Here is a 26,781-nt window from a genome sequence, read left to right as displayed (position 1 = left end):
AGTAAATTTTAACCGTTTGGGGCCCAATTGCTGGACAGGGATACGTGAACAAGTATTTCTATATAAAATTGTAATTTAGATTTAAATGAGCACCTAAGTAAATGTTAATACAGGCTACGAAGGCATGTATTCCCCTATAGCTAGCAATTTTTTTTATACGCTTAGAGACAGGTACGGGCTGAAAAACAGCGCTGCGCAGTCGCCAGACTCGTGGCATAAGCTGAGTCCCGAGCCTATTGTCGCACTTAGGAATTAAACATTAACAAATAGTTCTAAATGTTATACCTATTATATAAATAGTTATTAAAAGATGTATGTATACTTATCGCTATTCTGCTTTGTGCTGTAATTAATGCTTATTGCCTTTATATAGGGTGGTTGACTGTCAAGTCAAATCAAGTTCTCTTTTTTTTTTTTTTTTTTCGACGTGTCGGAACGGTTAGCGACTATGGAGTGTATATGAACGCACACACGACACGATGTCACGTTAAAATTACATTCTCCTTGTATATCTCGTTAATTAAATATATTACATATATTCTATATTTTATATACAGTCAACAACCCTATCGGACTTTAACCTTATAATGTAAGCTGTAACCTTTTTTGTTTTCTCTTTGTTCGATTTGTTGCGACAATAAATGACTTTTTATTTTTATTTTATTTTATTTTTTATTTTCTTTTTTGCGAGGGTCGCAGTTCTAACCTAACCAATTTTTAGAAGCATTATGGAAAATAATCGTTATGACAATTGATCGTTAGGGCAAGTGACTTTTAGGAAAAACGTTGTTAGGGATTCAGAAGGACGCCCGGAGGGCACACAGACGTTGTAGTTATTCCTCAGAGCACAGAGGGCAAGCTAGGGTGCCCATGGGGTCCCAGGCCGGCAGGACTTGCGGCGTCTGCTTGAACACCTCCAACACTTCCGCTGGCACGTACTTCTTGTCTACCACCACCTGAACAGAAACAAAAAACAAGTTAAATTGATCTTTTAAATGCCATTCTTCTTCTGCGTGTTAGGGGCTATATAAGGCTCCAAAGCCTATATATCACTGCGACCATCCCTGATCTATTATGATCGCCACTTACTAAAGTGTCATTCTATAGAACTTGCTATAGTTCGTTTTTTTTAGCATTAGAAAGAACTTGCAAGAAGGTAAGCGATCTTGACACGTCTTTTAATTGAAAAACGCTTTTTAAAATTCAACAACTATTACTTATGAAAGCAGAAGAATATAAATGATCGTATTCGATTCATAATTGTTACATATTTGCCGTAACTTATTTTTAAAATGTGTCTTTCAATTAAAAGACACATCAAGATTGTTTACCTAATTTCTAATGCTAAAAAAACGAACTATAACTATATAAACAAAAGTCACTAGTAAATTTATATTTTTTTGACAGTTTCAATATGGCGGTTTGTTTACATAGTTAGCAAGTTCCATAGAATGACACTTTACAACCCTCAATCCAAACCTGCAACTTCAAACAGCTGCAGGATCTTTTTGATCTCGAGAGACTACCTCCTCCGGGCGCAATATGTGTCCGCCCAGGATTAGGTCACGAGTACGCATTAGGCAAGGGCACTCTGTGAGAGTCTGCACCGCCCCATGTCACGTTTCCCCATAGTGTGCATGTGCTTATTTAAATTCCATATTGATTTCCTTAAAAAATTCACATGTAAACTACACTCGTCGTCACGGAAATCGCACACCTTCATATGGTGCGAGTAGGGTTGCCATATCGAAGAATTAAATGTCCTGATAAAAATCCTGACTTCACCCTAAAAATTGGGACATTTCTTGTAACAGAGATTTGGCGTAGCTTGAACGACGCCCCGGCGGCGCGCTACTCTCTGCGGTGTACTGTATCGTTGAAAGAAATATTATTGTTTTCGTTGATTACTTACTATTTGTAAGTAACTTTTATGAATCCTTTCATTAATGAAAACTGTGTTAACTTTGTTATAAATATATATTAAAAAAAATATTTATAAGGTCTTTCCTAAAAATCCGGACACTTGCCAAGTCCGGCCGCAATCCGGACCAAGGGTCAAAAATCCTGACATGTCCGGACAAATCCGCAACCCTAGGTGCGAGCGATACTATCTCTTAGTGAAATGGTTTCGTCTTAATGAATTTGACATCATTTTTAAAGCTAATTTAATAACCTTTAATCTGATGTCTCTTTTGTTTACGTGTTTTATTTATTGTTGATATTGTAAGCCTTTGAAAAAATCGCTTGCGCCCGAAGGTGTGCGATTTCCGTAACGCTGAGTGTATAACATGTGTAACATATCTACGGGTTATGTTTTGAAATCGAAAGATATTATTACCTCGAAAACGAACTCTCTGAACCAAGGTTCGGTGAGCAGGAGGTATCCCTTATCATACTCCTTGTCGCTGTAGGAGTTTTCCACCCGGAACTTGGTCGGCTTGCCATTTTCCTATAAACAATTAAATAAACACAATTTAAGTTCCTATAGCTATGTACCTTCCTTCGGTTTTCATCATCATCATCACCAGTACACAGCATGCATTTCTCCCCAGAAGATCGGTGGCCACAAACCTGCTCACGTTGACCCATATTTTATCACGCGAGTTGGATAAGAAAGCTCAGGTGGACGTCGTCTATCTGGATTTTGAAAAAGCTTTCGATCGGGTAGATAATGACGTCCTTCTTTTAAAACTAGGTGCTATGGGGTTCACACCCAGACTTATAAATCTTTTTGCGAATTATCTATCCGATCGAAAACAGTACGTGAAGTATGGTCCTTACGTTTCAGAAAGCTACCCCACGCGCTCTGGTATCAGTCAGGGGTCCAACTTGGGACCATTTCTTTTTGTGCTGCTGATAAACGATCTGCCTGTCGAAGTGCATCACTGCACAGTGCTAATGTTCGCTGATGATGTGAAATTGATTAAACCGATCCAAAGCCAAAGGGATTGCGAGGAGCTGCAACGGGACATAGAGGCAGTTTATCGTTGGAGTGTTGAAAATGAACTCTATTTCAATGCAAGTAAATGCGAAATGATGTCTTTCACCCGGTCCCATACACCTCAAATATTTAGTTACAATATTGGCGGCGCCGGCATATCGCGCTCGGAACAGGTACGGGATTTAGGAGTTCTCTTTGACTCAAATATAACGTTTCGCGAACATGTCCAGGCCGTGGCTAAGACTGCGTACAGCAGACTGGGTTTCGTTCTGCGCAATTCAGCGCCCCTGACTGTGGAAGCCATGCGTGTGTTGTATGCGGCACTCGTGCGCAGCATTCTCGAAACGAATGCAGTGGTGTGGAGTCCGCATGAAAGCAAATATACACTTATGCTGGAGCAAGTCCAAAAGTCGTATCTTAGGGCATTATACAAAAAAACACACACCTATTATCCGTATATGTACCCTACTCTGTTTCTGCAGGGACACCTAGGGTACGACTCGCTCCAGTTACGGAGGATGCTCTCTTTGGCGAAATTCACGATCGGTGTTATTAGAAACAGAATAGATAGCGTAGCCCTTGTCGAGGCCTTCATGCGATTATTTGTGCCTAACCAGTACACTCGCGCGCGGCGCCACCCGCTGCTGGCGGAGGGCACCGCGCGCACGCGGGCGCACGCGCAGGCGCCGGTCGCGCGCGCGCACGCTCTGCTCAACTCCGTGCTCGAGGCACACCCAGAGTGTGATTTGTTTGTAAGTGCAATTGGACGACTGATGATTGAGTGTAAGAGAGTGATAGAGCGAGAGATGCCTGTAAGTAGTATTTTATAATAATGTTATGTAAATACTTGTGTACCCTAGGTATAAGTATTACTGTCTCCCAATTTGTGCCGCTGTGGCTTTAGCTGTTAAGGTACAATTGTCAACTTAAATAATAAACAATCATCACTAATAATCGTACATCTAAGAGTTCGTAGTGCTTCAAAATATAGCCTAATAAATCGCGGTTGGACCTTGAAACACAAGTTCTATTTAATAAATTGGATAGAAATATAAAAAGTAGGAGAGTTGACCGTGACGTCACTATACACGTTTTCATATAAATTCCATATTAGCATCGTTTTGACAGTTCTAAAAACCGGGCAAGTGCGAGTCGGACTCGCGCACGAAGGGTTCCGTACCATAATGCAAAAGAAAAAAAACAAAAAAAAAACGGTCACCCATCCAAGTACTGACCCCTCCCGACGTTGCTTAACTTTGGTCAAAAATCACGTTTGTTGTATGGGAGCCCCATTTAAATCTTTATTTTATTCTGTTTTTAGTATTTGTTGTTATAGCGGCAACAGAAATACATCATCTGTGAAAATTTCAACTGTCTAGCTATCACGGTTCGTGAGATACAGCCTGGTGACAGACGGACGGACGGACGGACGGACAGCGAAGTCTTAGTTTTACCCTATGGGTACGGAACCCTAAAAAGAAGCTGAATTGACTAGTAGGAAAGTAGCCTATACTCACATCAGTTCCAACAGCGGTGAAGACCATAGCATGCGTCATGCACGAGTCCCCGTAGTGGAGTCGGTCCGCCTTCTGAAGCCCGATCTGCACCTCCGTGTTGAACACCAGCTTGTAATCATGCCTACAATCATAATAATTTGTAATCAATTACATATGCAGTTTCTAACTTCTGCCCGCGACTTCGTCTGTGTAAAATTAGTGTTTCCATATTCAATTTCACCGCATTTTAACCCCCTTCAGGGATGATTTCTATCCAGTGTCTTTCCCTGGTACTTAAGCTATCTCCATACCAAATTTCATCTAAATTGGTTCAGCGGCTCAAACGTGAAACAGACAGATTACTTAGACTTTCGCATTTATTATATTGGTATGGATTAACTCTTGTCCCCAAAGTGTTGAATGATGCTGGCATGTTGTCATACTCCCTACAATAAGGGCCACCCAACACTAGCGTCTTTTGAGCGTCGCCTTCTCAGCGATATGGAAAAAGGCGTCGCTGCGCACTTGCGTCGTTGCGTCGAGCAGCAACCATAGAGTTGACTAGATGCCGACGCTCGGGAGACGCTAGCGGTGGCTCTAAGGCTGGTTTTAGTGTCATGCGCACCGTCCGTGCGGATCACTCCGCACCGCCAAACTGTATGAGAAAGCAGTCCGCGAGGACCCGTCAACTGGGCTCTATGACGCTCCCTGAACTTAATACATATTGGGCCGGTGCGGAGTGATCCGCACGGACGGTCCGCGTGACACTAAAACCAGCCTTAGAGCCACCGCTAGCGTCTCCCGAGCGTCGGCATCTACCAGCCTTAGTACAAACAGCAACACTCCTAATTGTACATCGGTGGACCTTATTACAAAAGGCATATTGTACAGTTGACAGTGTGGGCGATGGTACTCACGCGTCTAGGTCTTCGAGTCCGTTCTTCCGCTCGAAGCGCTTGCTGACCTCGCAACCGAACCACACCGCCTCGCCGCCCGCTATGCTGTCCTTCACCACTCTGTAATAATAGTTATTTGTTTTACAAGGGGGCAAAGTTGTTGTTTAACCGCTCGTGCTAATATTGATACCCGAGCAAGTGAAAGATTGCAAAATTAAACCATGAGCGTAGCGGTTGGTTCGAAAAATGGAATCTTGAGCGTTGCGAGGGTTTCAAAGCAGTAAGCACGAGCGTTAAACAAAATTTGCCCCCGAGTGAAACACAAAATTTTTCACCACACCAACCCGAAGCAAATATTAAATGTAAAATATCAAACAAAATCAAACCAAATTAAATCCAAATGAATGTTATTAAATACTTATCATCCAAAATCATCATTTAAAAGTCAATTCTACCAGCAAACATAAGAAAACAACTCAGAATTTGCATTGGATTACTTTGCCTCACATGTGAATAAAATGCAACTTTGCTATCAGTTTTTGAAGTGCAAAGTAAGCCTTTCCGAGCTGGTGTGGTGAAAACAATATTACGTGACAAAATATAATGCGCATTATTGTAGTCTGTATTTTTAGGTATTTAAAAAAGAGTAAATCAAATCTACCCTCAAATGGCTCCTTAAGTTGAGGGTAGATGAAAACATTATATGATCAAATAATGTTTTCATCTACCCTCAACTGGGTGACAATGCAATATCATCTCATCTGATGATGGAAACCGGAGGTGGCCATGGATACTCTGTGATAAAACAACGAAACCTAATTGTGTTTGGGGTTTTTAGAATTGTGTCGATGAGCATTAGTTGCCTGTGGAAAGAAAAGTACAGTCAGCAATAAAAGCTTGTACCAAAAATTTAATTTTTGCCAAAAACTTATTGTAAATTGTGACTCACTGTATGAGTGTCTCGATGGGCTGGTTGTTGTAAGCGGTATGGCGGCCGCCGACCACGTTGCCCAGACACTGCAGGGTGAACAACCTCCCGAAAGGATTGCTGGATCGCGGGTCGCTCACCAGGCAAACCTAAAAAACAAGACTACTTTTAACACTTTAATGAGGGGATGACTGGTAAGGCTTGAATCGATTTTTTTTAAATCTTGACAGTTAATGTGGAAACGTTCACTTTCAGTGCCAAGAACCCGATAGTCGGGTTCATTTTGTATTGGAATTAAGGCTCTTGGCACTGAAAGTGTTAATTGACCGCATATAACCCTTATTGCAACGAAATCGGATCTATAAAACCGGACAAGTGCGAGTCGGACACGCCCACCGAGGGTTCCGTGCTTTTTAGTATTTGTTGTTATAGCGGCAACAGAAATACACATACATTATCTGTGAACATTTCAACTGTCTAGCTATCACGGTTCATGAATTACAGCCTGGTGACAGACAGACAGACGGACTGTGGAGTCTTAGTAATAGGGTCCCGTTTTTACCCTTTAGGTACGGAACCCTAAAGGTCAGGATAGGACTGCCCGTTACCTATCGTTGGATTTACCTTATCGTCAACATCGAACAGCGGCCTGACGTGTTTGTCGTAGAACTCCTTGGGCGTGAGACTGCCGAACGTGTTGTACGCCTCCTCCTTATTGTAGTAGTCGAAGGTGAACTACTCCGGGGCAGTCTATTTACTGTAGTCATTCATCATGATACCTTATCGTCGACATCGAACAGCGGCCTGACGTGTTTGTCGTAGAACTCCTTGGGCGTGAGGCTGCCGAACGTGTTGTACGCCTTCTCCTTAATGTAGTAGTCGAAGGTGAACTACTCCGGGGCAGTCTATTTACTGTAGTCATTCATCATGATACCTTATCGTCGACATCGAACAGCGGCCTGACGTGTTTGTCGTAGAACTCCTTGGGCGTGAGGCTGCCGAACGTGTTGTACGCCTTCTCCTTATTATAGTAGTCGAAGGTGAACTTCTCCGGGGAGTCTATTTACTGTAGTCATTCATCATTGTACCTTATCGTCGACGTCGAACAGCGGCCTGACGTGTTTGTCGTAGAACTCCTTGGGCGTGAGACTGCCGAACGTGTTGTACGCCTTCTCCTTATTGTAGTAGTCGAAGGTGAACTACTCCGGGGCAGTCTATTTACTGTAGTCATTCATCATGATACCTTATCGTCGACATCGAACAGCGGCCTGACGTGTTTGTCGTAGAACTCCTTGGGCGTGAGACTGCCGAACGTGTTGTACGCCTTCTCCTTATTGTAATAGTCGAAGGTGAACTACTCCGGGGGAGTCTATTTACTGTAGTCATTCATCATTATACCTTATCGTCGACGTCGAACAGTGGCCTGACGTGTTTGTCGTAGAACTCCTTGGGCGTGAGACTGCCGAACGAGTTGTATGCCTTCTCCTTATTGTAGTAGTCGAAGGTGAACTACTCCGGGAAGTCTATTTACTGTAGTCATTCATCATTGTACCTTATCGTCGACATCGAACAGCGGCCTGACGTGTTTGTCGTAGAACTCCTTGGGCGTGAGACTGCCGAACGTGTTGTACGCCTTCTCCTTATTGTAGAAGTCGAAGGTGAACTTCTCCGGTGGAGTTCCTGTCGACAAAGTGTTACCTTATGTACAGTCACGCTCCGTCATTGTTATGCCATTTAGGGTTCTACCAAGCGCGGCGCACTCCGCGATTTCGTCGCTTTGCAACACATATCAATGAAAAAATAAGGATCAAAGTCAAATGACGTTCTAAAAGTGTTAAATGATTACCATCGTCGAAAGATGGCAGTAAATGTACTGTCTACATAATTTACTTTTACAATATTATAGAAATAGATGTATTTCAAATTCTCTTTGGCGAGTCTTTAGTATTCCTTTACGTATAAGGCAGCGTACTACGTAGGCGAACACCACGCGAACACGAAGCGAAGCTATGCGGCGCGGGGTGAATCAATCCTTTGATACCTATAGAAGTGTCCTACGTGGGCGATCTCGTTGCGAACGCGAACGCCTTGGGCCCGCCGCGCCGCGCCGCATCGCGTTCGCGAGTTGTTCGCTTACGTAAGACGCAGCGTAGTACGAAATATTGAAATATGGTATGTGAACGTACCCAGGCAAGTGGCGACGATGTGGTAGATGACTCCAATCTGTCGGTTGATGGTTGCTTGGATGTCATCATCAGACACCTTTTTGGCCACTAAGTCGCGTAGCTCCTTTGCAAACTCGCGAAGCTGGAACAGAAATTATCTAATTTAAAAAAACTATAATTTAAGTGCACTCTATTAGATGACAGATACATTACAGGAAATTTTCAAATTATTTATATTTACTGAATAAAATAGAAATAACTTAACCTTTTCGACGCCGTGTCAAACACAAAAGTTGTCACTCAGACGCCACGTCACCCAAGAGTCAAAACTGAAATTGAACTTTATGCATATGCACGTAGGTCTATGTTGCTCTGTGGCCTGTGACCGATTAATTGGTCTTTGGCGTTGAACCTGCGTTGCGGATATACCGGTCATTGGCGTCCAAAAGGTTAATACACAGACAAAACATCCTCCAGACTGAGCATAGTCGCGCTACCCCCTCTGCCACGCATACGGTAATTTTACTCAATGTTCGAGTCGAAAGTGTCTTTGTGTGACGTCCGTGTCTTTGAACGGACCAATCACGCCACGGGACTTCGCTCACCTCGTCCCGCGCACCCCCGCATTTTTGGCATCATCGGTTGCATGAAATAATTGCTCTAAACTCGGTCTAGAGGATTCCTAGTCTATGGGTTAATATGAGTGTTTTATATAAGGACGTGTTTTTGTATGGATCGTTTTGAATACGCCTCTATACTAAATTCTCTTTGTACCTTGGTCTTGATGAGGGCGTTCATATGTAAGCTCTTCCTAGAGCTGAAGGATTCGGGGAAGCACTTCTTAGGCATGACGCCATATTTATTGACGAGGTTCACGATCATGTCCCATTGCCCGCCGTCGTTTATTGGGTCCTGGTGAAAAAAATAATTGTTGTTTCAGTGATTCTAGAGAACAAATACATAAATAAATATTATAGGGAATTTTTTTTTACACTCATTCACTATACTGCAAAACGTAATTCAAGACCAAAAAAAGTAAGAAATGTTGCCACTTTTTTACTAGCGCGTCTTGTATTTATATACAAATAAATAAATAAAAGTAGTTTTATAAATAGTAGGAGTAAAATTACTAATGAATAAATTATCTTAGCGTGATTATTTATCAAAAGGAATTTACAATTTTAGAAACAAATTATTGTAGTGGCAACATTGTCTCACTTTTTTTGGTCTTGAATTACGTTTTGCAGTATAAGTCCCACGGTAAGCTCAAGAAGGCTTGTGTTGTGGGTACTCAGACAATGATATATGTATATAATATACAAATACTTGAATACATAGAAAACGTCCATGACCCAGGGACAAATATCTGTGCTCATCACACAAATAAATGATCTTACCGGGATTCGAACCCAGGACCATCGGCTTCGCAAGCAGGATCACTACCCGCTATAGTTTCGTTTTTTTAGCATTACAAAGAACTTGCAAGAAGGTAAGCGATCTTGACATGTCTTTTAATAAAATTGAAAAACGCTTTTATACATCAATAACTATTACTTATGAAAGCAGAAGAATATAAATGATCGTATTAGATTCATAATTGTTACATATTTAACGTAACTTATTTTTATGTGTTTTTCAGTTTTCAGTTAAAAGACACATCAAGATTGTTTACCTTATTTTTAATGTTAAAGAAAAACTAACTATAGTTCCAACATATTGCGCCTTGACGGTTTGTTCTAAAATCGAACAACACAAAACATCCAACTCTGTTGCCGTTCAAAATGATTTAAAATTGAAAGTACCAGTACTAATGTAATGATGTATCATATGTATTTCATATGATGTAACCAATATTCCTTTATTTCCTTTCTTTTCGTACAATATAGTTTTTACTTAGGGGCTGTCCATAAATTGAAATCATCCAAAAATCATGCTTCGAATGACCCCGTTTCCTCCTACGTCATGCTACCATCATCCGATGTCCAGACCCCCCCCCCCCCCATTTGAAATGTCGTAATTATATTTAAGACGGCAAAGTCTATCCATATTTCAGCACCTGTAGTCTATAATAAGTTGGCAAAATTTATAACAGAGGCTGTAAGCGATCCAAGTTTTAAATATAAATTTAAAAAATGGCTGATTGGAAAATGTTTCTACAGTTATAAAGAATTTATTAAACATAAAGAAATAACATTCAATGATGTGTATGAATATTAAATCATAACAATTAAATAATGATATATAAATAATTGCAACCTATTATCTTTATAAGTTGTAACCTTGATGAACAAATAAGTTATATGTAAATAATGTCTTAGTTATAATAATTTAATAAGTAATTTGTAAGTTGTGACCTGTAATTTATCATTACCAATAAAGGATGTCTATGTCTATCCCCTTACTCACTAATAGGTATTAGAACTGCAAGTAGATAGAGTTCAAAATAGCGCGGTTAATATTTGAGAAAGTTTTATCTTATACCTAAAAGTCATATAATTATAATTAATATAATAAGTCTCGCGGCTGTTTAAATATGACACGGTATATAAATGCATTTGGTATTATCAAGTAATTCAACTATCATATAGCACGTTTAAATACTTCAATTACAACGTAACAATATACACATGTTTCAGATAACACTGATAACAGATATGCTTCACTTTATTTGATGAGCATTACGTTACTAATTGAAATTGTTTTTTTTTTAATTAGATGGGGTTTACTTAGGCAAAAAAATGTTTAAATTTTTTTAAAGTGTGACATTGTGGTCAGATACAAGACAACGAAAAGAATTTTGTTCCAACTCCCAGATCTTACAGTATTTAAATTTTTTGCCGTCTTTATAAAATGAATTAACTTTTGAAACGAAGCATGTATAGGTAGGTATGTATAGCTGAAGTGGCAATGGGCAGGCCACATTGCGCGCAGAGAAGATGGCCAATGTGGTCGAAAAGTGCTCGAGTGGAGACCACGGACTAGCAAGCGTAGCGTAGGACGTCCACCCACAAGATGGACAGACGACCTTGTTAACACGTTCAATGCGGTAGGGGCTCGAAAGATCCTATACAAAGTGTGGTTAATTACGACTTACTAATTGCCGCAGCGAAGGTGTTAAGGCCGCCGGAAGACGCTGGATGCGGGTCGCTTCCAACCGGTACGAATGGAGGTCCATGGGGGAGGCCTATGTTCAGCAGTGGACGTCTTATGGCTGAGACGATGATGTGTAGGTACCTTACCTTCAGTAAGAAATTGACAAGCCGACCGTCCAACTCCTCGCCCTGTTTTGCGGTGGCGACAATATTGTTCAGCCAGTAGTGGGACCGTTCGATCTTGTCCCAAAAGAACAGATAGCTGGAACAAGAAAAAAAATGTACGCGTATAGACAAAACTATTGACTATTTCACCGCCATCAACTTGATATGGGTCCATATTGGGTCGCATATTAATTGATTGTCCTAACAGTGTTGCCAACTGGGATTTTGAAAAAATGCTAGACTAATGACTAGATTATGCCAAAATTATGCCAAAGATTTTTTAAATATGCTAAAAAAAATGCTAAAATGTTACTTGAAATTAGATACTTAAAACACATACATTTTTCAAATTTGCAAACTTTATATAGACCGTCGACGTCAATCCATCCACAAAAGTCAAAATTCATATAAAAATATGAACATAAGCCGCATAAGGCGATGGCGCATATTGTTGCTGCCAAGTTGGTGCAAACTTGGCTTAGATTAAATTATGCTAGATAATATGCCAGATGCTAAATGGAAAATTTTGGTGCCAAAGCGAGTGAAAATATGCCAGATCTGGCATCATTTATGCCAAATTGGCAACACTGTGTCCTAATGTAACATTACGCATAAAACTCATTTCGCATAATTGTTATTGTGCTGGAAATATTAACATTTCTGAAAAATTATAACACAAACCTAACCTAAACTACCCTATTCTACACAACCTATGCAAAATATTTTCAAAAATACTTTCTGTTTCAGCTGGAGAAAAAATATGCGAAAAGACATTTATGCGTAACATTAATTACTTATGACAATCAATTATTCTGCGATGAGATAGGATCCCACTTGATACAAAGCATAGAGAAATCGTCGAGTGACAAGCAAGTCACTAAGTACTATCAAAAAATTAAAGTAACAATGCACTTTACTACACTTGTAACACGGTTTATTGTCAATTATTTCAATGTTAGTTAGTTGGTGACTTTTGCTTATCACCCGACGAAATATAAAGGGGCCCACTGATTAACAGTCCGCCGGACGGTATTGGCCTGTCAGTTAGAACAGAATTTTGACAGTTCCGAACAACTGACAGGCCGATACCGTCCGGCGGACTGTTAATCAGTGGGCCCCTTAAGTAAAGAAAAGGGTAACTCCATACATCAGTTTTCTTACGAAAACGCGAGTTATTTCGTAGTGACATCTAACGTCAAGTAGTGGAACTATCAGTACCGCTACTTGACACCAGATGTCACAAGTGTCGCTACCGACGAACAATGTACTGCTAAAACGATTTACAACTAATATTAAAAGCAGGAGTTGAAAATAGAGTTCCGGTAACTCCGGTTATAAATTATAATATTAGCTGAAAATTGTTGAGCATTAGAGTTTTCGTTCGTAGCGACATCTATTATCAACTAGTAGTACTGATAAATTCTGCTACTTGACGCTACATATCCAATACGAAATGACTCGCTTTTTCGAACGAAGGGAATGGACAATTTTAATATGTATGCCTACTAGGGCAGCGGTTCTCAATCTTTTTTTGACTGAACCCTTTTGGAAAGCAAAATACTTGATGGAACCCTACAATAAAACAATAGTTTTTAGAAGTGTGTTTAAAATTCTAAAGCATAGTGTTCTAAATTCCTGCGGTACCCCTGCAGAGGTGTCGCGGGACCCTAGGGTTCACACACCTAGGGAACACACTTAGAGTATGGCTGTACTAGGGATCCATAAGGATTCCCCCTGGGACATCAAAAAAAAAAAATGGCTGTACTAGGGAATTAAGTTAACCCTTTGAAACACCACGCCTATTGAGCGCGGCGCGACATCGTTAACCATGTTGGAATACATGAAAGTGGCTATTTAGGAATAAGAGACGTTTATTCCTTGAGAACACCTGGCCCCTATTTCACCAAACGTGACAGGTGCGACAATTAGACAAGTCTCATTGTTGCTGACGTCACAGGCATCCATGGGCTACGGTTATCCCTTACCATCGGGCGGGCCGTATTTCTGTTTGTCACCATCATTGTATTATTTAAAAAAAACTTTATTATATCGGCAAAAAACAGGTATTTCTCTTGTGATGTTTATGATGATAATGATGACAATTGTCACAAGATTTCAAAGAACTTTCGGTAATTCTTGACAGAAAATGAGTTCTGTGTCGGGTTTTTCGTGACAATTGTCGTATTTCTTGTGACAATTGTCATTAGTTTCGCAAAATAAGTACTTATTTACTGGCGATATAGTGGAGTTTTTTTTTAATTAACATGTTGGTGGCAAACAACCACACCGCCCGTCTGATGGTAAGCGGTTACCGTAGCCTATGGAGGCCTGTGACGTCAGTAACAGTGATGTCGACAAATGCGACATTTGTCACGTTGGTGAAATAGGGCCCTAGTGTGATCAGACATTACAATTGTACCAATCAAATCACCATCAGATATATGGCAGCGGCCAAGGCGCTCACATATATTTGAACATGCCTCTATTACCAAGACGTTAGAATGCGTGATCAGATATTTTTGAGCACCTTAACCGCTCCAATATATCCGATGGCAACTGGACGCGGTATTCATCCATATCTCGCTTGTACAATGGGCAATAAATTTAACTAGGACAACTGATATAAGCAGGAAACAATGGAATATTATAATAACAGTTACCACAGGCGACATATGTTGCGGTAGATTTCATATCAACCACAAACAAACCACGTACAACGCGACAGCATAACAAATAAACTAGGAAAATTAAAATGAGAATGGTTGCTAACTAATAAATCGTTAAGGTTCCTAAATAATCATTCAAAATCAAAAGTGATCGATACGATACCCCACTCTACAATCTCTACATAAATGTATTTTTTTAACATAAGGCGTCCGATTAAGAATAAGAATAGAATAAGAATAAGTTTATTATCAAAAGAACACATAACAGAATATGTCAGGAATCTCCGCACTAGGCTACGCCTGTGTCGCGGGGAACCAGTTACAATTTAAATATGAGATCTAAGTTACACAATCAAGTCTAGTAATATCTTAGGTATGTTTTAGATATAATATCACAGACTTAAAATGAAATGATTGTTGCTGTGATTGTCTTAGAGTGTTGCCACCCGAATCGATAGATGGGATATTTCTACCTACACCAATCGATCGATCGAAGTCGACTATTCCAAATCGAGGTCGATCGATTGGTGTGGTAAGTTCGCTTAAATCTGAAGTGACACACTTCTGATACAGCAACTTAGCTTGTGATAATTGTAACCCCTAAAGCAATTCCTTGTCTCTTCGAGAGGTTCTCTTACCTCTACGTGGTTCTCCTACCTCTGCGAGAGGTTCCCTTACCTCTGCGAGAGGTTCTCTTACCTCTACGAGAGGTTCTCTTACCTCTACGAGAGGTTCTCTTACCTCTACGAGAGGTTCCCTTACCTCTGCGAGAATTCAAAGTCGTCGATGGCGTATTTCTTGCAGAACGGCAGCCGCATGACATTCAGGGCAGCGAACAGCCAGCAGCGCCCCGAGTTTTCCTGGTTCGTCACCGGCTTGCCTTCCGATTCTATCTTTAAAATAAAAATGATTGTTTAGTTTTTTTTTTGTGTGTTCCGTGCAAGATCTACGGGACGCAACAGACAGGGCGTTAAGCATCGCTACCTTATGGTCCCGCTTAATATGAAAACGAAACCATCGACACGAGAAGAAGTCACCCAGTGACGATGTAACCCCAGTAATGATATAAAAGTAATTTAATAGTAGTTTTCTTTATCTACATTTATAATTTTATATGTAGCTATGAATATGAACTGCTACTCTACGTCTTTATGTTTATGAATTTCAGAGACAGCGAAAAAAAACTTATTCCATAACAAAATAATTATCACAAGAATAAATAAGTTTTTGGAAAAAAATTCATTTTTGGTACAAGCTTTTATCGCTGACTGTACTTTTCTTACGACAGACAACTAATACTCATTGAGACAATTCTAAAAACCCCTAACACAATTAGGTTGCGTTGTTTTATCACAGAGTTCCTATGGCCACCTCCTGTCTCCATCATCAGACCAGCTCGATGGTACCATAATATTGCATTGTCTTCTGATTTATACATGCATGCAAAATTTCAGCTCAATAGGAAACCGGGAAGTGGATCAAATTTAACTTGCAAGATTTGATTACAGACAACGGTCAGGTGAAACTAAATAAAAGCTTGTAAAAAGCTTCTTGACATGGCACAAAGAGCAACACTTAACTATTGGTGGACCTTATGCCTTTCGTAATAAGGTTTACCAATGGACAATTAACATTGGGTTATGGCACAGAGGACAAAATCCAATCAGTTTCAACTTCTTACCTTGATGTTAAACACATGTAGCTGGCTATCCTGTCTCCGTTTGCTGATAGCCACCTCGAATGGGTCAAAACGGGTGCACACATTCTGAGCCAGCTCATTCTTGGGGTCCGCATAGAACTTGTTTCTCAGTTCTGTCAATGTTTCCACGCTCAGGGGTTCTAGAGAGGAGAAAATATTAATTATTTAACAACTAATTATATCAGTGGCGTATTTGCTCTAAAGCCGAGTAGGTCTGGGCCTAGCGCAGCCAGATATTAGGGGTGGCAATCTATATGATGGGTGCTGAGAAAGGAGCAGGCTGTAGCATTTACTACAGGGTCTGGTGCCTAGGGCCGCCAAAACTGCAAATTCGCCGCTGACTAAGGTGCAAAATAGATTCTTTGACTAGTTTGGACTTTGTATTTCAGTCCTAAATTTTATAATACTAAATTTTTTTAGAAAACCTTAACAAAGGAGCACCTATGTTAATATACATCAAACCGCCTCCCCCTGTTACAGCTGCGGCTAAGCCGCATAAGCTGAACAAGAAGCAGAGAAGGAAGCGCAGAGAGAGACTAGCAGCTCTCAACACCGCCCCGGCGCCTCAACAGAGCGTCTCTGGGAAGGGTCAGGCGCAGGCTGCAGCTGGTCCACCAGCAGCGAACCGTGCCCCTCCCCAGGAAAAGAGGGCGAAGGGGACCAGGGCCAAGAAGGAAAGTAACCAGGGTGCCCGGTCTTCTGCCAAGAGGGCCCGACTGGATGAGACAATATCTCCCAGAGGAGAGCCTAAGAGGCAGAAGACTGGACCGCCTGGTGAAACCCCCCAAGCTAGACAGCCCACCTCAAGCCTTCCCGCAGGCCCACTCTTCAGGGGCAAGCCCGTATGGGCGAATGGCTCCCTCAGATTGTGGTGCGAGAACCAGGCTACGCTAGCATGGCTCAAGCGCAGTGTGGCTACCATCACCCTCGATGAGGGGGAGAAGGTGGTAGTCAAGCGCCAGAGCGAGGTACCCAAACGAGTACGCTGCGGCATCCTGTTCCCGGGTGTCTGGGAGGACTTTGGCGAAGTAGGCCGAGCCCTCCGCTACCAGAACCCGTGGGCGGAAATAGACCGCTGGCTGCTCAACCGGCGAGAGGTGCAGGGAACGGAGACGTTCGCTGTGGTCAGTGTGCCGGAGACAGTCGTGCAGCCCCTTGTGAGCCGCGGACGCCGGCTCGGCTTTATGCTGGGTTCGGTGTACGTGAAGTTTGAGGGGTCACGGGGCAAATTCAGGGAACAACCGCCCCCTAGCAGCACTGTCGCCATAGATGGCGCAGCTGAGGCACCTGCCGAGCCCATGGACACTTGCGTGACGACGCAGGCACCTGTTGACGAAGTCCAGGAGCCTGAGTTGCAGGCCCCAGCGCAGTCTCCTTCCGTCCCCGAGAAGGACGAAGAAGAACTTCTTCGTGACTCCTCGGGGAGTGAGGGGGAATGCGCGCAGGGGCTGGGCAAGCTGGCCATCGGCAAGGAGGAGGAGGAGCCGATGTCGGCGGAGGAGGGCGATCCTGGTGGAGGAACCCCCTTCGCCCATTGGTAAATTCCTCCAAGCCAACCTCCACCACAGCGAAACCGCAACGGCTCAGATCCGGAAGTGGTTGGAGGTCAACACAACAGCCGTAATTCTGATCCAGGAGCCGTGGGTCAGAAGGGGCTCTGTTTGCGGTCTCCGTAACATAGGAGGTAAGCTAACAGTCTACTCGGGTCCGGATAATCCCCGGGCCTGCATATACACAACTAAAGATATACATGTGCAACCTCTAACGAGCTTCTGTTCTAGAGACGTGTGCGCCATAAGGCTGCGCGGGGCGCAAGACACCAGCATGCAGGAGATGGTCGTAGCCTCCGTGTACATGCCGGAGGCGGACGACCCACCACCGCACGACATGACAAGGCTGGTCAACTACTGCGAAGAGGCGGGGCTCGAACTCATCGTGGCAACCGACTCGAACGCACACCACCCCCTATGGGGCATGGATACAGGTAACGAGAGAGGTAAGAAGCTTGTCGAGTACCTATTTACCACGAACCTCAACCTCCTTAACACAGGTTCGAAACCAACATTCATAAACAGACGCAGCAGAACAATCATTGACCTGACCCTAGCATCTGAAGAAGCATCGAAACACATCTCAGGCTGGCATGTATCGGAGGAGGTGTCATGTTCAGACCACAGATGGATTCGATTCGACATTCAGGTAAAAACATTCACAGCAGTGCCTAGAAGGGACCCACGCAGGACTAATCGCGACCTGTACACCCTGCGTCTAAACACAGTACTGGAACAGCAGGAGGGTCCCCTGAAGATAGTAGGCATAGCTGAGATAGAAGAACAGGTAAGCACCCTTACAAACACCATCCTGGATTGCTACCATCAGGCATGTCCCTTAGCTACCCCATCAACAAGAAGTGGAAGGAAGAACAACTGGTGGGGACCTGAGCTGGAGAGACTCAGGGGCAAGATGAGGAGACAACTAAACAGAGCTATGAACACTGGCACTGACGAGGACTGGGATAACTACAAGTCCACCAAGGCCAAGTACAAAAAACGACTCAGGTACAGAAGCACAAACTCATGGCGCAAATTCTGTACAGACATTGAGACCACCATGCAGGCTAATAGGGTAAGGAAGGTTCTCTCCAACAACTCAACCATAACCTTGGGATCCCTACGTAAGCCTGACAACTCTCTCACCAACTCACCGGAGGAGGCGGAACGGGTCCTGGTGCAAACACACTTCCCGGACTGCGTGATATCGCACCCAGTAAGTTGGGAGGAGGAGGAGACCACTCCGTCGGAGGACGAGTGGCAGCAGACACATGAGGTAATCAGCCCGCAGCGCACGCAATGGGCCATAAACAGTTTTGACTCCTTCAAATCTCCAGGAATGGACGGGATCTTCCCTGCGCTACTTAAGTGGGGCGGGAGGCATCTCACTTTGAAGCTGACCACCATTCTGCGCGCCTGTCTGGCTCACAGGTACGTGCCGAAGCGGTGGAGAGAGGTCAAAGTCATCTTCATACCGAAACCAGGTAAAAGCGATTACTCAGATCCCAAATCCTTCAGGCCCATCAGCCTGACCTCATTCATGCTTAAAACCTTGGAGAGGTTGTGCGATAGGCACCTGAGGGAGAGAGTGCTGAGTAACGTGCCCCTGCATCCCAACCAACATGCCTACAGCCCTGGCAAGTCTACAGAATCGGCACTTCATGCAGTGGTAAGCAAAATTGAGGTAGCGATTAAAAACAGGTCCATGTGCTTAGGAACCTTTATAGACATAGAAGGAGCCTTCGACAGGACTAGGTTCAGCAGCATTGCAGCAGCACTGGTAAGACATGGTGCGAATACAGTCATGACCAAATGGATAAACAACATGTTGAGCCAGAGGATCATAAGACTTGGGACAGGCGAGACACAGCAGGCAGTAGTGGCAAAGGGATGCCCCCAAGGGGGAGTTCTATCGCCACTTCTATGGAACCTAGTGGTGAACGACCTCATAACAACATTAAACAACAATCACTATTACACAATCGGCTATGCTGACGACATAGTGATACTAACAAGCGGCAACCACTCAGGTACGGTATGCGATGTTACCCGCTCTGCACTAGCCATCGTGGAGCGCTGGTGCGTTAACAACGAACTCACAGTCAATCCTCGCAAGACGGAGCTGGTAATGTTCACCAACAAACGCAACTTGGGAAACTACCACCTTCCCAAACTGTTCAATACAGAACTCCAACTATCGGCAGAGGTAAAGTATCTAGGGGTAATACTTGACAACAAACTGAATTGGAGTAATCACCTAAATGGCAAAATTGATAAAGCTACAGTCGCGTTCTGGCAATGTCGTAGAATGGTGGGTAGAACCTGGGGATTAACTCCTAGGCTAACTCTATGGCTTTACCAGGCAGTGATAAGACCAATAATAAGCTACGGCGCGATAGTATGGTGGCCACGCACCAAACTATCCACTGTTGAGGCTAGACTACAACGACTCCAGAGGTTGGCCTGTATGGCGACAACGGGCTGCATGAGGACAACACCAACCGCGGCCCTGGAAGCCTTACTGGGTCTGCCGCCGCTGCACCTCTTCATACAACAAGAAGCGCTGGCTGCGGCGGTACGTCTCAAAAAATCTAATCTCTGGAGACCGCCTAGGGTGCCACACACCGAAATCCTCTACGAGGCCATAGGTAAGGAACCGCTTATAGAAGCGGTGACTGACAGGATACCCAAGCAGTTCGTCTTCGACAAAAAATACAAAATACAATTACACGAAGAACCCCATGAAGGACTCAACCCAAGGGAGCTGAGAATCTTCACGGACGGATCAAAAACAAGGTCAGGCACTGGCGCTGGGGTTTTCTCAGAGGACCTAAACATACACATCTCGACACCACTTGGTGCCCATAACACAGTCTTCCAGGCGGAATGTATGGGCATTATAATGGCAGCACACGCAATCGTCTCAAGGGAAGCAATGGACTACCCCATCCGCATACTCTCTGATAGTCGGTCAGTACTACAAGCTCTACAAAGTTTTACTTTCACTTCAGGGCTAATTTACGAATGTCACAAAGCTCTGTCAGAGGTATGTACCACCAATGGCGTAACTCTGCAGTGGATCAAAGGACACAGCAACTCACGAGGTAACGATGCAGCCGACATCCTGGCGAGAGGAGGCTCGGAACTGAAGGTGGCAGGACCTGAGCCAATCCTACCTCTGCCATATGCCTGGCTCCGGAACACGCTGCGACACAACACCAAGGTAAAACACCAGCAATATTGGTCTAACCTAGGCACATGCAGGCAGGCGAAGGAAGCCCTCCCGACACTCAACCCCAATCTGTCGCGGAGGCTTCGACAGCTGAAGAGACCACAGCTCCGGCTTTTAGCTGGGGCAATAACTGGACACGCCTCATTTAACAAACACCTATTAACCCTACGTGTTACAGATAGCCCCCTCTGCAGAGCATGCATGGAGGCAGAGGAGACAGCCGCCCACGTCATTCTCGAATGCCCAGGGGTGGCAAAATACCGGGCACAACACCTCGGCTCACCGGGGTCTCTCCCAGAAGTCGTCGGCAACATTAAGGGTCTGCTAGGCTTCTTGGTGGAGTTGGGTTGGCAGGAATAGTGCAGCCATCCCATCACGCAAAATAGGCGCAATAATAGACGTCGAGTTGCGGAAAACAAGCCCGCGATAACCTATAACCTATAACCTATACATCAAACTGTGTAAAAATATTTTCTATAAATGTTTATTGGATATTTTCAGAGAGGAAAATGCGGACTATGTTTGTATGGAGATTCCCACTATCCTCCTCAAGCAACTTAAGATGTATTTATTACTGAAGTCAAAGCCGAGAGTATCTGTAAAGTAACCATAAGTTCCTTGTCAATTGTACAAACCCGATACATGCTGCATGGTCAGATCACCTTCATGAGATGGTTCCATATTTATTTATACTCACTACACTTCTATATTGTCAAAGAAAAGTAAACTCACTTGGTGAAATCTTTAGAGCATTTTTATTTACACATGTACTGTAGAACGAGAATTTCTTAAAAATCTTTCTTTGAGTCCAAATCAATCTGTTCATCTCATAATGAGAGGATCAAAAAAGGATTTCAAAATAGATATAAAATAAACTATTGCTCAAATTTATTTTCCTTTGACAATGCAATAAAGTATCAAACCTAAATATCAAACTCTGTTCTAGAGAATCATTATTAAACCAGTATTTATTAGAATAAAAAGCAGGTTTTATACTTGATATTTCGTAGTCGTAAAAAAAACATTCAGTCACGAAAGGATTTGTAAAGAATAGGTACAGTCGTCAGATATATCGAAGCCGCTAAGACGCTCATAAATATCTGAACACGCCTCTATTGTCAGGGCGTTAGAGTGCTTGTTCAGATATTGTGAACATCTTGGCCGCTCTGATATATCTGATGGCGACTAGACATAGATGAGTCTGACATTCTGAATTGAAATCAGCTGACAAGAAGACATAACTCAAATCAAAACAACAAGTGTTTATTGATCGCAAACAAAGGTAAATATACGGTTAATAAAGCTGCATTGTAAGAGAACAGTCACTGTTTATTCAAATTAAATATTTAACTTTACTTTGCCAACGTCAGAAAACAAAATGAATTAAAATAGTCCTAGAGTTCCTAGATAGGTTATGAAATAATAAGAGCGTTCTTACTTGACGACATTGTAGACTTTCTTCTTATCAAATATGAACCAAAGGAACGTCTAACAACACCAAACACTGAAACAATTGTAAATATTTTATTAAATAACGGACCTACGGAACAATAAAACCGGTGATGTTGCACAAAATTTATGAAGCAACTTACTCTTTCTCTCTCGTAATTATTCAACTATCTATCCTTTTCTTTGGCATCATCGCTTTCATTGGATGAAATTTGTTTGACGTTTTATAAGTACGTTCGGATATAATTGTTACGAATATAACTAAAGGAAACTTTAATAAAAATAACAAAAGTAGAAATTTTATATCTAATATATATTCAATAACAGGGCAAAATCATTGTATAATTGACCTTTCAAACAAGTACAGAAGACAAAAACGTATTTTTACTTTGAAGACAGCAGCACTATTCTAGGAGCAGAGAAAAGGTATTCAACATAATACTGGCAACACTGTGATTTCCCTTTGAAGCGGTAAATTTGAACACGATTTTGGACCACTGCGATATACATAACCAGACATAACTTAGAATTAATATTGAGAGAATGGAATAAACGAAAACTATAATGGCAACAACATTTTTTTCAAGAATCTTACGTAACATTAATTCAGAAATTATTACTTTACCTAAAGTCATGTAATAAACTCATCTAAGCGAAGAAATCAATAACTTAGACATGTAACCCGCCTATTTTAAGGCGTCAAGCATCCCAATGGATAATATCCCAGTCTGTGGCTTTCCCGCATACACATCAGACGGAAATTTAGGTCAAGGACTGGAAAAGTCGTCCCAACCTAAATAAGAGATTAGGTTTCATCACCAGTTGTGAAAATGTCGTTAAAGGCATATGAAGATGCGTGTATTCGGGCGGAACTGTTTGGGCAGCCCAAGCCTGACAAAGACGAATTTTTAGAAAAACATAAACACTTGGATATAGTCGAATTTGAAGAAGTGGATATCAAGACCACCATCAGTGAGGTAACATTCAGTTTTTCTGGTTACGGACGTGCTAGTAGTTTATAATATGAAAATTGTAGCGCTAAATTAAACTCTAGGTATTTTGTTAAAATTATAATTAGCGTTATTACTGCGTCTTAAACTTCTTTTGTTTTTTTTTTTCAGAATACGGCTATGCTAGATGAAAATATCCAGCAAACTGGTGGTGGTCTCAACGAGTTAAATTCTATTTTAAATTCTACGCAAACGAAAATTAATCGACTTAAGGTAAGCCTGTGTGTAAAATATTTGCTCTCATAGATTAAACTAAAAAAGAGAAAGCCTTAGGTACAGTCGCCATCAGATATATCGGAGCGGTCGAGGTGGTCAAAAATATCTGAACACCCGTCTTGACAATAAAGGGGTGTTCAGATATTTTTGAGCGCCTTGGCCGCACCGATATATCTGATGGAGACTGTATTTTATAATTTGGGATAATTTTGCCGACTTTTCACTCTCTTTGCTTCTTTGCATTGGGTACCTAATTAACACTTTCTTTTGCATCCATTGAAATGATAGAGAAAGCGCATTCAAATGTAAATTATAGAGAGATCTTAGGGCTAGGTATAAGGTTATATAATCTGTACCTTAGGACATTTTTATTGCTTACTTTTGCTATGTTGACCGTACGTGTAAATAGTGTGGGGTAGTGGACCTGGACCCCAGGACCTGTAGTAGCTACTATCTATAGACTGAACTATAACCGCGAAAATCGGAGTTCGCAAATTGCGGGGATTTTTCTCTGTCACTCTAATTACCTACGCCTTCATTGGAGTAAAAGAGAAAGATCCCCGCAATTTGCGAATTTCGGTTTTCGCGGTAGCCGCTCTGCCGCCTTGCTGCCGCCCCTAAATATCTTACCGCTCTAGGTCCAGCCCTACACGACTTCAGGGCAAATCCGCTAGGTAGTACTGGATGTAACCACCCATCCACACACCACGAGCAGTGCGTACCGTTATTTGTATGATAATACTATTACTTAATCTGTAATAATATGTCGCTATGTGTATATTGGAGATTTTCTTTAGTCAGGCGTGGCTCATTCCGCAATTTCGTCGGTTTGCAACAGGTAGCTAGAAGTACATTCGTTCCACACCAATTTTGGTGGCTAGTCATAAGCCGCGCGTGGCGCTGTCGCCACCTAGCGATCATATCTGTCCTAATCGTAAGTCGTAACCAAAGAGTAAAGTAAGTATGTCGTAACAGACGCGTTTTTTTAGAGGCTGAATCTTCTGTACCTAGTACTATTATTTATTCTGTGCTTAAGTGCGACTTTCACTGCACCACCACAGGCAAAAAAGCTGGAGGGGAATGCCCCTGTGGCCCGATTGAGTATTGCCATGTAAAATATATATGAATAACCACCATTTATTTTTTATAATTATAAATTTTGATTTCCAGGGCGTCTGCGGTAGCTTAACTAACTTCTTCCGAGTTAAACTATCAGCGAAAGACAACTTATCCTACTCCAGCGAACAGAGTTACGTCGGCCAAACAAACTACGACAAAGATTCTGTCCCAGCCAGGACTGAACTTGGCTCTATAAACCAGGACCTTGGTCCCGGTGATAACGAGATGACGCCGCGCGCGGGAAATTCACAAGATGGCGGCAATCTAAACAACGCCTTAGACGATTTGAAAACGATGCAGAAAAACGACTCCACGGCCGCGGCTTTTAAGGAAGCGGGTGAGAAAATGGCGGGTCAAACTAACAAACTTGAGAATTTACTTGAAAAGGCTGAAAGAGCACAGGGCTCTATGTCTCATCAGAATAAGCAAATGCGGTCGTTTCTACGATAGTGTGCCGCGAAAAATTAAAATTATCTACATATACTGCCTTGCTAATTGTATTTAAAATATTTGAAGTGCATAAACGCCTCAATCATGTGAGACTTTGTTTTACGGCGTGTAGGAGCTATGGTGAAGGGCCTCTTCAGCCGAGAGACCCTACGATGAAGATACCAGATGGAAGATTTGTAGAAGGTAAAGGTATGTCGACGCCTGATCGTAAGACCAGGCAGGTCGTGAAATTCCTAGGCATATCGTTAAACGTGAAAATCTTTGTCTTGCTCCCTGAGCAGACATAGCCCTATTTTTGGAGAGTTTGCCTTTCGGGCAACCTAACGAACCTATCCTACCACCTATATTGGTTTAATGTGACTACCGTCAAAACATTACACAGGAACATTACGATTTGCCTGATTTTACGATCGGCCGCCGACATGGACATATTGTATCCCCTGTGCGCCCAAATTTGACGAATGCGCCGCGAATACACTGCGCCTTTTGTGATTCAGTCGCACTGCACTGATACAATATTGCGATAGGATAAATAGTGCCAAGTTAAAGAAAATGTGAATACACTTCTTGACAATATTACAATTAATTAAAAATGTATATAAATAATTATACCTACTAATCTTTAATCTTGATGTTCTAGAATCTTGTTACCCTTGTATCTTGTCTATTGCTAAATTTCGCTTTTCTTCCATGTTGTTGAATCCTTTAAAACTAAGTATTTTATTTACCTAGTTAAACGTGGAAATTACATAATCAAAACATGCAATAAGTCTAATTTACTTTAAGATTATACATTCAAGCAATTGCCATGTAATATAGGTACCTAGTGCAATATTATCTTCTTGTAAATGAAATGGTAAGTATGTACCTACTTATTTACATATTGAATACGAATTACTCAAAGGAAATAAAGCACAGTGTTGCCAACTCGGATTTTGAAAAAAATCTAGACTAATGTCTAGATTATGCCAAAATTATGCCAAAGTTTTTTGAAATATATGCTAAACAAATGCTACAATCATCAATGCTACAAAATCAGAGGTCAATTTAACCGAATAAATTTGCCATTAAAAAAAATCATAAGTACATATATAGTCCGTCGACGTTCATCCGCCCTCAAAAGCAAAAAATAATGTGAAAATATGTACCACATAAGGCGATAGCGCATATTGTTGTTGCCAAGTTCGTGAAAACTTGGCTTGGACTAAATAATGCTAAAAAATATGCCAGATTAGTATCTGGCAAAATGGAAAATTTTGGTGCCATAGCGAGTGAAAATATGCCAGATCTGGCATTCAATGTTTATGCCAAGTTGGCAGCACTGATAAAGGACGAGGTTAAGCAAAAAGTATTACTATAAGTACTTAACTAATACCTACGCTTAATGTCAGTGCTTGTTGGTCACCGTTTAGTACCTATCTACCTAACCTATACCTAAATTACTTGCAAATATTGCCCACAAAGGGCCCGGTACATACCGTGGGTCCGAGGCCGCATACGGCACTTCTGCCCTATTAATTCAAATATGTATTTCCTTTACAATGATGAACCTCGACAAACACTGTCATTTTTAAGTTTATGTAACATATAAGTAATATATTCACTTCTACTTGATATTGGGCCTTCAAAAATGATTCTTACATTTTCAATAAAAAGGATTCAAAAACGTAATTTGTTGTTAAGCATTGTGATACACGGACGTTTGGT

At 42.0% G+C, this 26,781-nt stretch overlaps 3 protein-coding genes across 4 annotated transcripts; 2 read left to right on the top strand and 1 right to left on the bottom strand.

Annotated features, from left to right (window-relative positions):
* Positions 1-712: 712 nt before the first annotated feature.
* Positions 713-22,927, bottom strand: LOC134674890 (bleomycin hydrolase). Its single transcript, XM_063533045.1, has 13 exons — positions 22,905-22,927; positions 22,269-22,429; positions 16,031-16,188; positions 15,112-15,242; positions 11,666-11,780; positions 9,201-9,338; positions 8,448-8,568; positions 7,814-7,941; positions 6,283-6,410; positions 5,355-5,453; positions 4,459-4,579; positions 2,339-2,449; positions 713-956 (listed from the first exon to the last, which is right to left on the bottom strand). Exons 1-13 carry the CDS (start codon positions 22,925-22,927, stop codon positions 834-836), a joined length of 1,557 nt encoding a protein of 518 aa, XP_063389115.1. The 3' UTR covers positions 713-833.
* LOC134674828 (uncharacterized) lies at positions 16,492-17,881 on the top strand. The gene is made up of 2 exons (XM_063532980.1): positions 16,492-17,732; positions 17,830-17,881. The coding sequence occupies exon 1, from the start codon at positions 16,492-16,494 to the stop codon at positions 17,587-17,589; it is 1,098 nt and encodes a 365-aa protein (XP_063389050.1). The 3' UTR covers positions 17,590-17,732; positions 17,830-17,881.
* On the top strand, positions 22,913-26,781 carry LOC134674310 (uncharacterized). 2 transcript variants are annotated; one of them, XM_063532337.1, is made up of 4 exons: positions 22,913-23,256; positions 23,401-23,502; positions 24,676-24,961; positions 25,187-26,781. In XM_063532337.1, the coding sequence occupies exons 1-4, from the start codon at positions 23,110-23,112 to the stop codon at positions 25,228-25,230; spliced, it is 579 nt and encodes a 192-aa protein (XP_063388407.1). In that variant the 5' UTR covers positions 22,913-23,109; the 3' UTR covers positions 25,231-26,781. The 2 variants fall into 2 exon arrangements, with proteins under 2 accessions (XP_063388407.1, XP_063388406.1); XM_063532336.1 differs by lacking the exon at positions 25,187-26,781 and having other exon boundaries at positions 24,676-25,161.

The sequence above is a fragment of the Cydia fagiglandana genome, chromosome 20, assembly GCF_963556715.1.
Source record: "Cydia fagiglandana chromosome 20, ilCydFagi1.1, whole genome shotgun sequence".
In the NCBI taxonomy this organism is placed as follows: Eukaryota; Metazoa; Arthropoda; class Insecta; order Lepidoptera; family Tortricidae; genus Cydia; species Cydia fagiglandana.
Note: the sequence above shows the minus strand (reverse complement) of the source record. Positions and strands in the feature narration are given on the sequence as shown.

Excerpts from the sequence above, each read along its gene's own strand:
- LOC134674828 (XM_063532980.1), top strand. The coding sequence starts at position 16,492 with ATGTTAATATACATCAAACCGCCTCCCCCTGTTACAGCTGCGGCTAAG.
- LOC134674890 (XM_063533045.1), bottom strand. The coding sequence starts at position 22,927 with ATGAGTTTATTACATGACTTTAG. Across the intron at positions 11,781-15,111 it reads GACTTTGAATTCTCGCAGAG|CTATCTGTTCTTTTGGGACA; the intron begins GTAAGGGAACCT and ends TTCTTGTTCCAG. Across the intron at positions 2,450-4,458 it reads TCACCGCTGTTGGAACTGAT|GAAAATGGCAAGCCGACCAA; the intron begins GTGAGTATAGGC and ends AATTGTTTATAG.
- LOC134674310 (XM_063532336.1), top strand. The coding sequence starts at position 23,110 with ATGTCGTTAAAGGCATATGAAGATGCGTGTATTCGGGCGGAACTGTTT. Across the intron at positions 23,257-23,400 it reads TCAAGACCACCATCAGTGAG|AATACGGCTATGCTAGATGA; the intron begins GTAACATTCAGT and ends TTTTTTTTTCAG. Across the intron at positions 23,503-24,675 it reads CGAAAATTAATCGACTTAAG|GGCGTCTGCGGTAGCTTAAC; the intron begins GTAAGCCTGTGT and ends TTTGATTTCCAG.